Raw genomic sequence first — 12,317 nt, forward strand, 5'->3', positions numbered from 1 at the left:
AGCTTCTCAGTGCTGTGCTTTAACCCCCTGCGCCACCAGGGAGGGCCCCATTTTTCATTTTTTAAAAAATAGTATAATAGTTTATTTTTACACCATTTTGTGCCTTTTTTCAGCTCAGTTGTCATCCCCGTGGGCTTCCCATCACCAAATCCCCCATGTGCCCAGTGCACTTCCCTCCCTCCACCGTTTTTGATCCCATTCCCCACTCCACCCCCATAAAATGTCATTTTTATTTTTAATAATTCTAAAGGATGACAAATATTTGTAGAATGTATAAAACATTATCTAAATTGTCACTTAACACCCCCCACAGTGGGCATGTTTTCAAATATTACATGATAGATTAATTTTACTAAAGTAGGGAAGATTAAATTGAATTTAAATATTTGTTTTGTTTCAAAGGTATCTTGGAATATAATGCATCAAGGTGTCAATACTGAACCATATGATCCTTTTGAGGCACAACAGGTGAGTCAAAATCATACTTAACTATTCAGAGGTTTTAATTTTTATTAATTTAACTAGATGGGAATGGTATATAGAACTATTTTGAAGTCAACTCCATATAAAACATTGCTGTGGGAAGCTTTAGAATATAATACAAAAGGATATCGTTTTAATTACTAGTTTGGAGTTGGAGGCAAGTTTGGGATTCGAAAAGGTAAGTTTTTTCTTAGCTTATTTATTCCAAAGTAGAATGGCTTAATTGTTCTCACTTGTATAATGAGTCAGTATTAATTTGTAAATAAGAACTTAATAATGGAGAAATAATTATAAGGGCTTCACCATTTTAAGAATGATTTACTTAAAATGTATTAATATCATTTACTTTGGTAATACATCTTAAGAGAAAAGTTATGAAAAGGTTCTGGGTAAAATTCAAGTTCTGTATTGACTAAAAGGCATGGGGCTAGGTGAGCACTCCTTAACATGCTCCTGTCTTTCTTCACAGCCCTCTCCCTTAATGACAAAGCATCACCTTATTGTTTATTATCTATCAGCTGACAAGGCTGGGTAACAAAAAGAAACACAATTGTAAAAGAGGAGGTAAAAGAATCATTATTTATAGAGGCTTAGAGTGTGTACCTGGAAATTCTCAGTCAATTGAAAACCTAGTACCAAAATGTAAGAGAATTCAGAAAGGTGATTGTATACAGTGACTTTTTATGTACAAGCAACAGCCTGTGCAAATTACATTAGAAGAGAAGAGTGTTCTCAGTAGCAGAAAAGGGTAAGAAATAATTAAATCTTGAGAAGAAAATTTTAAATGGCACAGAGAGATGTACGGAAGATTTAAGTAAGTGAAAAAGTGCTCTCTGTATTTGAATAGGAAGAACTATTGTTAAAGAAACTAATTTTCCTTAGAGCTTCTCAGTTGACATAATCCCAGTCCAACACAAATTGAATTTGTTAGTTGTCTGTTGTTGTGTAACAAATTATCTCAAAACTCAGTGGCTTAAAGCAATAACAAATGTTTGTTTTCTCACAGCTTCTGTGAGTCAGAAATGAAAGCTAAGTGTAGTTGGATGGTTCTGGAGAGTCCTTAGGAGGTGCAGGACTCCTGCTCAATCTTCTGCGGGAGTCTTCTCTGACCCTGCAGAGGGCTTGGAGGCTCTGCTTCCCAGGTGCCCACTCAGCCTGCTCAGCAAGCGGGTACTAGCTCTGGGCAGGAGACTTGAGTTCCTTGCCTGTGGATTCCACATAGAACTGCTTGTGTGTTGTCATTAGGCTGGACTTCTCAGTGTGGGCAATCCCAAAAGAGGTAGCGGCGGTTTTTAGAACCTACTTTAGGAAGTCACTCTCCATCACTTGTCTGCTTGGTCGCACAGACCAGCCCACCAGTCCAAATGTATCATAGAAGAGGACTATACCAAGAGCATGAATACCAGGAGGCAAGGAGCTTGGGGCTCACCTTGGTGAGAAGCTACTGCACACAGTTTATTTGAAACTGGACAAACTGATTCTAAACTTAATACCAAAAAGCAAAACAAAACAAAACACAAGCATCAAGCATGCTATGGAAAAGAAACCATAAGAAAGAAAATTAAACAACTAGATATCAAAACATAATAAAAATCTTATGTTACACATAACTGCATCCTTAGAATAAGAGTCCAATGGAAGAGTATCAAGATACAAGGTATAATAAAGATGGTAATTACTGTGAGCAAAAGTATATTCTTAAATACATGGTGTTGGGAGAAATGAATTGCCATTTACTGGAGGAAAAATTAGTGTTTTCCCATCAGGTTAATAAACAGCATGGAAAAAATGTGTGTTTATATGCCTGTACATACATTTGTGACGTGTGCATACCTATGCATAGCATATATAAGTGTATCAACAAACATACACAGAAAACAAACTAGAATACTGTGACAAAACTATACACGGTGACAAACTAGAAAAATCTGCAGCACAGGACAAGTAACTATTGACAATTTTTAATCAATTTCTGTTAATCAGGAAAAAATTCATAACATAAAAATGAGAACGAATGTGAATAGACAGTGCACAATAAAAGACAGACATAAAGCTGATTTTAAACATGTAAGAGGATGCACAATTACATTTGTTACAAGAAAAAGTTATTTATAAGTTATCTAAAGAATATAAAAATGTAGGGTTGTGGGAGCTGCAGTGGCCAACCTGAGGGGAGAAATCAGGCTTGTACTGTCAGAAAATTAGCAGGGATGAAACAGTGGCACTTTATTTATTTATTAAAATACATAAGTTTGAGGCTCTCCCTCGTGGTGCAGCAGATTAAAGCACAGCACTAAGAAGTTAAAGCCACTTCAGCGTGAGTTCGATCCCTGGCTCTGCAGGTGACCCACAGGGTGAGCAGACCTCTCCTGACCCGCCTGTTGCTCCCCTCAGCGGTGTACTTCAATGATCTGCCTGTTCTGCTCCCAACTCTGTCTCTGGTGAATTCTCTCACTGCCCCTACACTTCTGGCCTGTACTCCATTTCTGTGTGCATAAATAAATAAATCTTCTAAAAAAAATGTAAATTTCTAGGGAAGGCAATTTGGAATTTATTTATAAGTAAATTGATTTATTTGGGACACTCAGTGTCTAGAGATATTTGATATATTTATTTCGTCTAGGCAATTTGGAATTTATTTATAAATAAATTGATTTATTTGGGACACTCAGTGTCTAGAGATATTTGATATATTTATTTCGTCTATATTTGTATCTACAGAAAAGTTAACTACAGTCTGAACACCCAACAATGTAGAACTATTTCAATTAAGGCACATGCATGTGATGAAATGTAATAATACTATCATTTAAAAATGAACTCTGCTGTTACTGGCATGGAATGATTTTTAAGATCAGATGTGTGATTAAATAGGAAAAAATCAGAGTATTGTGTTGCCTTCTAATATCTGTACAAGTAGCTATAGTTTAGCCAATTATAAAAATTCAGCCCTTATTTTCTTTTAATGACCAATACAGAAATTCGTAAAAAAGAAATTTGAAGGCATCTATATTCCTATCACCCATGTTACTGTGTTGATGTACAGTCTTGCTGGCCTTATTGTAAAGCTTAAGGAAAGAAGTGCTTTTTAAAAGATGGGATTTACTGTGTATGCTTTATTTGAAATTTTCAGTTTTAATCTTCATGTTGGTAAATAGAGTTTTTAGCTTCAATTCTGATGTATACTTAAAATTCCATTTTATGATATATGACAGAGTATTTGACCAGTTTGTCTCTTCGAGCATTTAGATGGTGTCAGCTTTTCATGCCTAAGAGCTGGGCTGAACTTTGACCTAAATATGCATATACAGCGTAGGAGGGCCTGTGTTCAGTTCTTATCCCATGCTTGGCTTTAAATTAGGTATGTCTTATTGTTTAAGGAGCTGGTATTTTGGGCTGTTAAATATTTTCATAAGGATATGGAAAATTCACACACACTTTCTTAAATCAGCTTCAGAACCCCGATGCTATTGAGGTAGATTGTGGCCCCCCCCCCCCCATGATACCTGCATTCTTCCTAGCACTATTGCTTTCTTCTGGGACCTTCAAAAATTGCCTAAATTCTCTAAAGCTTGGTTTCCTGGTCTATAAGATATGAAAATACTGGTGGTGAGGTTTAAACATGGTAACTGAACTTTACTGCCTGTTTTGGGTAGTGACTTGTGGCATGTAAATTGATAATACCAAGTAGCTATTTATTGTGGTCCTTTTGCTGAATTGAGAATGTAAATAGAGGTAGCTAATATCGTAAACTTTAAGTTGTTCTCGTGAGTCACAGGAAGGGTGACCACTTAATTTATCTAAACCCAGTCTCAGTTCATAGCGCTAATGCCGCAGTCTAGACAGACAAAAACTGGGACTCTCCAAGGTAAACTGACATTGTGGTTGCCTTGATTGTAGTCAGAATTCACTGATGCTTCACAGAACTTTAAAATCTTGGTTCTGTTGCTTTTTTTTTTCTTTAAAGATTTATTTATTTATGCGTACAGAACTGGGGTACAGGCCAGAGGTGCAGGGGCAGTGAGAGGATTCACCAGAGATAGAGTGGGGAACAGAACAGGCTGACTGACAAAGTACACTGCTGAGGGGAGCAGTGGGCAGGTCAGGAGAGGTCTGCCGCGCCATGTGGGTCACCTCCAGAGCTGGGGATCGAACCTGGCACTGAAGAAGCTGCAACTCGCTTGCAGTGCTGCGTCCTTACCTGTTGCATCACTAGGGAGGGCCCGTTTCCATGTCTTTTTGTACCTGGAACATGCTGAGGTGCAGGGAGAGGCAGAGGATATGGGGAAGGTGCACTAAGTGGTGCCTCGCAGGTGCACTTCTAAAGCCTAGCTGCCAGCTGCATCTGGGGAGAGTGCCACCTGCCGTGAGGAAGGCTCCTGGAGCACATGAGCGCTCTGCAGGCATGAGTGTTATTGCTGATAGTATTGTGGAAGGTAAAACAACATAATTATATTGTTTGCCAACATTTCACATTACGGTATGGCTTCTGTTTTTTTAAAACTGGTCCAAGAGACAGTTGCCTAATTGAACAGAGTTTATTGATAATATTTTAACTTGTCTTGAAATAATTGGCAATCATCCATTTGAAATACTTAATGTCGGATCAAAGTGAATATATTCTCTTTGTATTTAAACTATGTATAACGTGGAGCTATTAAAGCCTAATAATTCTTGGTATTTGTTGTGGAGAATGCCATTCACATCAAACTGTTGATTTAATACTGAACCCTCTAAAAATTCAGGGCTAATTATAGTACAGATTGGAAAGTTTTGTTATGAATTCCAGTAATGTGAATAATTATATTTTATAAAGAGCTGCCTTTGCTGAAAGTGTTTAGGGATTTTAAGTCTTGATTTATTCATGACATCCCTTGTCATAGGCTGCCTGTGACTTCCCTTTTTTCCTACTTATTATCTTCCTTTGTTTATTTAGAAACAGTTCAGAACTAGGTCAGAAATTATTAATAGATAATTTTGTAATTTACTTTTAGGGGGGTATTTCACAGATTGAAAAGGAGTACCAGGTTTTGCAAGAGCAGTTAAAGGAAGCATGTGAAAATTATGAACAGAGAAAACTCAAGGGCGCAGAAGAAATCAGGGACCTGGAAGAAAAGTTGGCAAGGAACCTAGAAGAAAACAAGGTAATCCCATCTGAAGCCACTCTTCCACAGCCTGCAGCATGACCAGGAGAACTGTGGCCACTGAGTTCCCTGTGCTGCTGCTGTGTTGTGGGCACTATCCTCTTCATTGCCTATTCAGATTCCTCGGTGATACCGGTTTTTGTAGCATTTTAGAGCTTCTTCAGTTGCCAGTAAGTAAAGGGCTGTAAATCTGGGTTTTCATTTACCTCTGAGTTTTCTTGATTAACTAAAACCAATTTCTGGTGTCTGCAATTCTGAGTTAAATTCTTGTTCTTAAGGGAGAGTGTAGCATTAGGGTTGAGTGTATAAGCCCTAGAGACCAGTGATTGACCAGATCCAGGATTAGTTTTTTATGTGTTTTAATCCTAGGCAAGTCATTTAATTTCTCTGTGCTTTAGTTTCTTACCTGGAAAGTTTGGGTTAATGATAGATCCCCTCTCATGGGTTAGATTGATACTTACAAAGTACCTAAAATTGTCCAGTGCATAACAGGGCTACTGTTGCTGTCATCACCATCATCATCTTGCCCCTAAGAAGCATCAGAAAAACCCACGAAGCAAGCACAATGGAACTGTAGTCACCTAGAATGTCTTGTTTGAAACTACTGATCTTTAATTGCATTAGCTAAAATTGATCATCAGTTATTATAACTGCAATTGGATTAATTAATGGCAAGCCTAGGTTGAATGAGTAGGAAAGTGGAATTTTGAGAAAATTGAGGTGCATTTCTTTTTAACAACTAAGTTACAGAGCTAGCAAAGGGAGGTAAGTACATTTAAGAAAGAATTTGTTCCAAAAGTCTGGGATTAATATCTAGGGCCACACATTAAATAGAGGAAAACTAACTTAGTGGGACCTTAATTAAGAAACAAATTTATTGAGATTTAATTATACCCAAAAGAAAAGGGTCAATATGTTCTATCATTCCTTAGTTCCTGTTTGTACTTGGGATGGTATGGGAGATTTGATGGTTGAGAAGAATTAGAAGAAACCCTACATCACTGGACTGTGCTATACTGTGAAGGGCATTGCTTTATTTATTTATTGCTGGTTTGTGGTTGAGAGTACCATTCTGTCATTGAGCAAATATTTATTCAGAGCTCCCTTGAGTGCCAGGCTCTGTAGTAGTCTTTTGAGACTTTTCTGCAGCATCCTGTTTGAGGCCCTTAGAAACCCCTTCTCTCTGCTTTTACCACCTAGATGTCTTTCTGCAGTTGTTCATTTTGTGGCTAACAAGTTCTAGTTAATTGTGCTTTATTACTCTGTGAGAAAGTTTGAATGCTGCTTTTATACAATGTTTGTGACCTCTTGTGCCATTCATTTATTACTGTCAATTTCTGTTTTTTTATATTTGCCATTCTTTTTATTTTCTATCCCTACAAAATCTACTTTTCATTTATTTATTTATTTTTAGTTGAGGTAACATTGTTTTACAACATTGTGTATAGGTGCATACTAATGCAGCCTAAAGACTACAGGTATGGACTCATTACTAAAGCGGGGTATCCCTCCACGGTGGCCATTGGGCCGCCCCTGCTGTCTCTCCCTCCAGCCCCTCTCAGTCTGGTAGCCTTGGGTCGGAGTCAGAACCCAACGGATTGTTTTGGTTTGGTGTTGTCTTTCTGTTTCTTTTTATTTCCCTTAGCATAATCCCCTCATTTTCGCACATATTGTCACAGTGGCAATATTTCATCTTTTATCTTGTAGCTGAGTAGTATTTATTTTGTCTTCATAAATTGTATATATTTAAATACATGAAGTGCCTTAAAATACATGTACATTATTGCCAGCACCCCAAATATTTACTTTGGAACAAAGTTGCAGTTTAAAAAAGGAGCTATGGGTGGGGAATGGGATCAAAAACAGTGGGAGGAGGGAAGTGCGCTGGACTGTGGTGATGGCACATGGGTGACTTGGTGATGGGAAACTCACAGGGATGACAATTGAGATGAAAAAAATGTACAAAATGATGTAAAAATAAATTATTTAAAGAAAAAGGAGCTATGGAAACCAGCTTTGAGAAAAAGACCTTCAGAAAAGTCTGGTGGTTATAGAAATAGAATCAATAACGGCTCAGAGGCTGCTGCTGTTAGAGAGCCTGCTCGTTCTCCTGCTCTGATGTTGAAAGGCTCCGGCCATCCTGCGCAGTGCTGTCTGATGCCACCTCGCGGCGGCCCTCTGGTAGTTAGGCGCGCGTACAGCCAGCCGGCCGTCTCGCGAAGCCTTCTACTCGTGTTTATAATACTTTCTTCCTTTTGATATTTGAACTTGGTTAGCTACTTGTTGTCAAGTAGGTCCTTAAACTCCAGCATAGTCTTGTGTTTGTACATTACCTGCTGGCTAAAGGGCCGAGTCTGAGGTGAAATCAGTGGCTCGAAATAGAAGCACAGTGTGGGTGAGAAACAAAGCTGTCTTTACTGCCAGCAGCAAGGCAGGCATGTGGACCCTGGCCATGGTGCCAGAAGTCCCTGGGGAGTGCAGGATGCTCTGAGGTACTGAGGGGCATGGCGGGCACGCAGTCACAGCAAGGACTCTGCACTTGGTCTGCAAGGAAAATGCAACAGAACGCCTCTGTGCCAGAGGGAAGACACTGACGTGGCCCTGAGCTGCCGCAGAGCATCTCAGGGCTGCCTGTGCGACAGGATTGGGCCGTCTTTGAGGACCTGGACTTAGCAAATCTGCCTCCCAGGAAAGTGGGAGACCTTGGTTTCTAAGACTGCAGAGGAAGTAAGGTCCCTCCTCTGAGTTGCTGTGTCTCTAGACCAGCGGGGCTGTTACCTCCTACAGAGCTAGGGTAGTTGACTGCCGGAGCATTGTCTTCCCTGAGGGAGGGGCCTCTCGTGTCCCTAGCTAGACTTGTCCTCAGTGCCCTCACCACATTCTGAGCCAGCTACAGGAAACTGGGTAGGAGGTGGGAAATGAAAGGTTCCCTAAAGCAGAGTGAAAAGTTGAGATTTCACTAAGTGGTTGTTGACAATGTAGAATTCAGACTTGCTTCAAGCTCTGTCTGCTTTATTCTCTGATACACAATGACCATTAGAAATACTAATCCAGAGAATGTTTTATTTACATACGCTAGGGTTAAACCTGCTGCAGTGCTATTGCCAACACTGAGAGAATGAATTTGAAAGTTCACGTAAAACTTGTAGAGAATCTGTAGATTTAGAAGTTTCCAAAAGCCACACCTGCATGAGAAAGCAGACAGGTGAAGTGTGGTGGTGCACCCTAGCTGTCCAGTGGAGGCAGCTGCCTCTGCCTCCAGATGGAGCTTTTCCTTTCTCTTTGTCACACTGTCCTCTGGCAGGTGGCTCAACCCAGGCCAGAGGCGTTACATTCCTATTTTAAAAAACAAACAAAAACGATTGAACTTGGCATAGAAAGCCCAAGTGCAGACAGCCTCTAGACCAGATATTCATCTAGCTGAAGAGCGAGTGTGAATACTCCCTGCGTGTGGACGGGGTTCTTAGAAATTCAGACTGTAACTGTGCTAGCATTTGAAGGGAAGGGAAGCCCTTTTGAAGTGTTCTCTTGGGAGCTGTGCCACATCTTCCCTGCACCACGTGTCTCTACTCCCAGAACTCAAGTGAAGAACCTTCCTTCTGTAGTCAGAGGGATCCTCATGGTCTGAAACGTGCTCTCTTAACATTTTAAATCTCATTTTATTTAGATTCCCACTTTGATCACGAACTTCTTGGAAGAGAAGTATGGGACATTTAACTGATATTTCTAACATTGCTCATTATGGGAAGTATATTCCAGGCCACAGCTAACCAGCTTATAAGGGGACTTTGGTCATAGTCACCCTACTACTGTTCTGGGAATATATTGAGAAGGGCTGTTTTGGGCTAGATGACTAGACACATTGATTAGATGGCGTACCAACCTGTTAGAATAGAAGTACCTACAATGTGCAGAGTAAGACACAGCCCTTTCTAAATGACTAGGTTGAAAGACAGTTTTTATTTCTTTGAATTGTAATCTTTGCCAGACACGTGAATTTCTGTTCTGTTTCCATCAAAATGATTACAGGTCAAGATTATTGAGTTCTTATATAAACTGTTGTTTATAGGCTTGTTTAAAACACTCCTGTCTAGGCTTCTTCCTGCCTCCTGCCTTCCGTAGTCTCCTTTTTTCATTAGTAGGAGAAACTCTGTCAGCTTCTTCTCTACTTTTTATCTCCAAGTACACATGTGTTCTTATTCTGTTCCAGAATTTCCCTTATTTTTATCACCCCATTGTCACCACCAGTCTCGTCGTCTCTTACAGGGGCGTTGCAGTGAGATTTTGAGAGATTATCTCTCCCTATAATACAGTTTTTAACATGAGGATTATAATCCTTACGGGGCTATGAAATCAGTTTAATGATGGTAACAGAAATTATTTTTAATAAGTGAATAGAATAGAAATTTCAGAAAGTAAAGTCATGTTTTTCCAGTCCTATGTATGTTCATACCTATGCACAGACATGTCTCCTCAATGCTGTGCTGCAGGTCATTATTAGAATTTGTTATTAGTATGTTCCTGTGGCTCAGTCAGGATAATGTGAGGGCTGCTGTTCTGGCCTGGGCTTTCCTGTTGCCCTCACCACCCGATCCAGCTCTGTGTGCTGCAGAGTTACTTTTCCGACATTGTCTCCATGCTCAAGCGCCTTCACTTCTCCCTGTTTGCAGATGAAGTTTTCACTCCAGCATGGCTTGCAGGCTGTTGGTTCATCCTGCCCCACCTCCCACATGCCCGCCTCGTGCTACTGCGGCCTTGTAGCACCTCCTGTGCTCGTCTAGACAAGCCCTGACTGTTACATGCTCTCCTCTCCCGGCCCAAGAGCCCATAACCCACGTGCTCAGCTTGTGTTTGAGACCAAGATTGGATGGCGCTGATTTTGAAAAGCCCTCCCCGCTGCCAGGCAGTGTCGTGCCTCTGTCTGTGGGCTGCTGTCTGCCCCGCTGGCCTGCCCAGGCGAGAGCAGGGAGGGCTGAGCGCATGTTGGGTATGACTTTGCACCCCAGGCTTAGGGGGCACCTCAGCCAGCTCCCCACTCTCTGTTTTGCTGCATGGTAGCTTTTGAGATTTCTGTTACGCCACGGGTCTAGTCATTCTGGGTTCCTTTTAATATTCCCACTTTAAAAAATATTTTTAGATTTCAAAGACGGAATTAAATTGGTTCTCTCAAGATTTGGAAAAGGAAATTAAAAAATGGCAACAGGAGAAAAAAGAAATCCAAGAAAAACTGAAGTCTCTGAAGAAGAAAATGAAAAAGGTTTTAAATGCCAGTGAAATGTAAGTAACAAAGGAAAGGATTTTTTTTTTTAATTGGGGATTTTTGAGGAGTTAGTTGAATAACTTTTGATATCTAATTTTAAATTATGTCAAATAAGGTGAATATTTAGATGCTGTCTTCATCTACTTAAAGAGCATCTGTGGGAAATTGCTCCCCTATAATGTTTTCTAAACATACTGTGTTTTCAGATAAATTGCAAGTGGGTCTGTGGCTCCCTCCCTCTGGTCTAAGCACCGCCCCTTCCTGTGGGCCCCTTGACCCTCCTGTCTGTAAAATAAGGGGACCTTATTTTACAACCTCTGAGCCGAGGTTGTTTCTGGTACTAAGACTGTGGTGATCATTTTATTCATAATTCTATCCTGAATCTGTAACTTGTTAAAATTTGATCTTGTAGTATTGAGGATTTTGGTAATACATACAATAATGCAATTGTCAGATGGGCCTTGCTTGTTCTAAAATGCTCTGTAATCCCCTCCTAACCTCTCTCTCCCTAGTGGCTTATCACATGAGTCCTGAACTTCATTGTTACCTGTCAACGTGTAACGAAATTCCCAAAACTCAGTGGCTTACTTTGACAACCATTTTATTTGATCACGATCCTGCGGGCTGGGCTGGGCTGGGCTGAGTTCAGCTGGGCATTTCTGGTTTGTGCCGGTGGTTTGTGTGACAGCATTCAGTAAGAACTGACTGGGCTGCTAGGGTATGTGGCTTCTTTCCCACTGTGTAGTGTCAGGGTGTCTCCTTCTCCATCTGGTGTCTGCATGTGACACCTGGTAGCCTTTCCACGTGGTTTCTAGTGTGCCAACTGGGTTTCTGATGTGGTGGCTAAGGTTTGAGAGCACAGAGGACTCCTCCAAAGATTCAGGTGTGGAACTGCCAGAGCATCACTTCCGCCACAGGCTGTTGTCTAAGGGAAGCTACAGGCCTTGTCCAGATTTAAAGGCTCCAGTGAGGGGAGGCTTTCAGGGCATCTGTGTTATTTCCATTCCCCATACCCTGCTGCGGCTGGACAGCTTTCATTATTGAGACCTGCCAGCGTTAGTTTGGGTAGCTGTGGGCCTCCCTGCTGGTGCAGTGAGTTGAAGCGCAGCACCATGGAGCTGTCCATAGCCACTGCAGCACGAGTTCAGTCTCCGGCCAGGGAGTGGCCCACCTGGTGCAGCAGACCTCTCCTGTGTCCCCTCTGCTCCCCTCAGCAGTGCATTTCATTAGATCTGCCTGTTCTACTCCCTATTCTGTTTCTGGTGAGTCCTCTCACTGTCCCATACCTCTGGCCTAAACCCCAATTCTTGTGTGTGTAAATAAATAAAAGGAAAAAAATCCTCTTTAAAATCTTGAAAATTGGCCCTCCCTGGTGGCGCAGCGGGGGAAAGCACAGCACTAAGAAGCTAAAGCTGCTTCCGCATGAGTTT

General features: G+C 41.0%; 1 protein-coding gene across 5 annotated transcripts in view; it reads left to right on the top strand.

Annotated features, from left to right (window-relative positions):
- Positions 1-12,317, top strand: part of TTC3 (tetratricopeptide repeat domain 3) — a 96,537-nt gene that overhangs the window by 70,556 nt on the left and 13,664 nt on the right. For all 5 annotated transcript variants that reach the window (XM_012732373.1, XM_012732384.1, XM_012732391.1 and 2 more), the window contains 3 exons: positions 403-468; positions 5,478-5,627; positions 10,765-10,904. In XM_012732373.1, the coding sequence (XP_012587827.1) occupies positions 403-468; positions 5,478-5,627; positions 10,765-10,904 (356 nt within the window). The remainder of the gene's footprint in view (positions 1-402; positions 469-5,477; positions 5,628-10,764; positions 10,905-12,317) is intronic.

This window comes from Condylura cristata, unplaced genomic scaffold (genome assembly GCF_000260355.1).
Source record: "Condylura cristata isolate star-nosed mole 26May11 unplaced genomic scaffold, ConCri1.0 scaffold00003, whole genome shotgun sequence".
Lineage (NCBI taxonomy): Eukaryota > Metazoa > Chordata > Mammalia > Eulipotyphla > Talpidae > Condylura > Condylura cristata.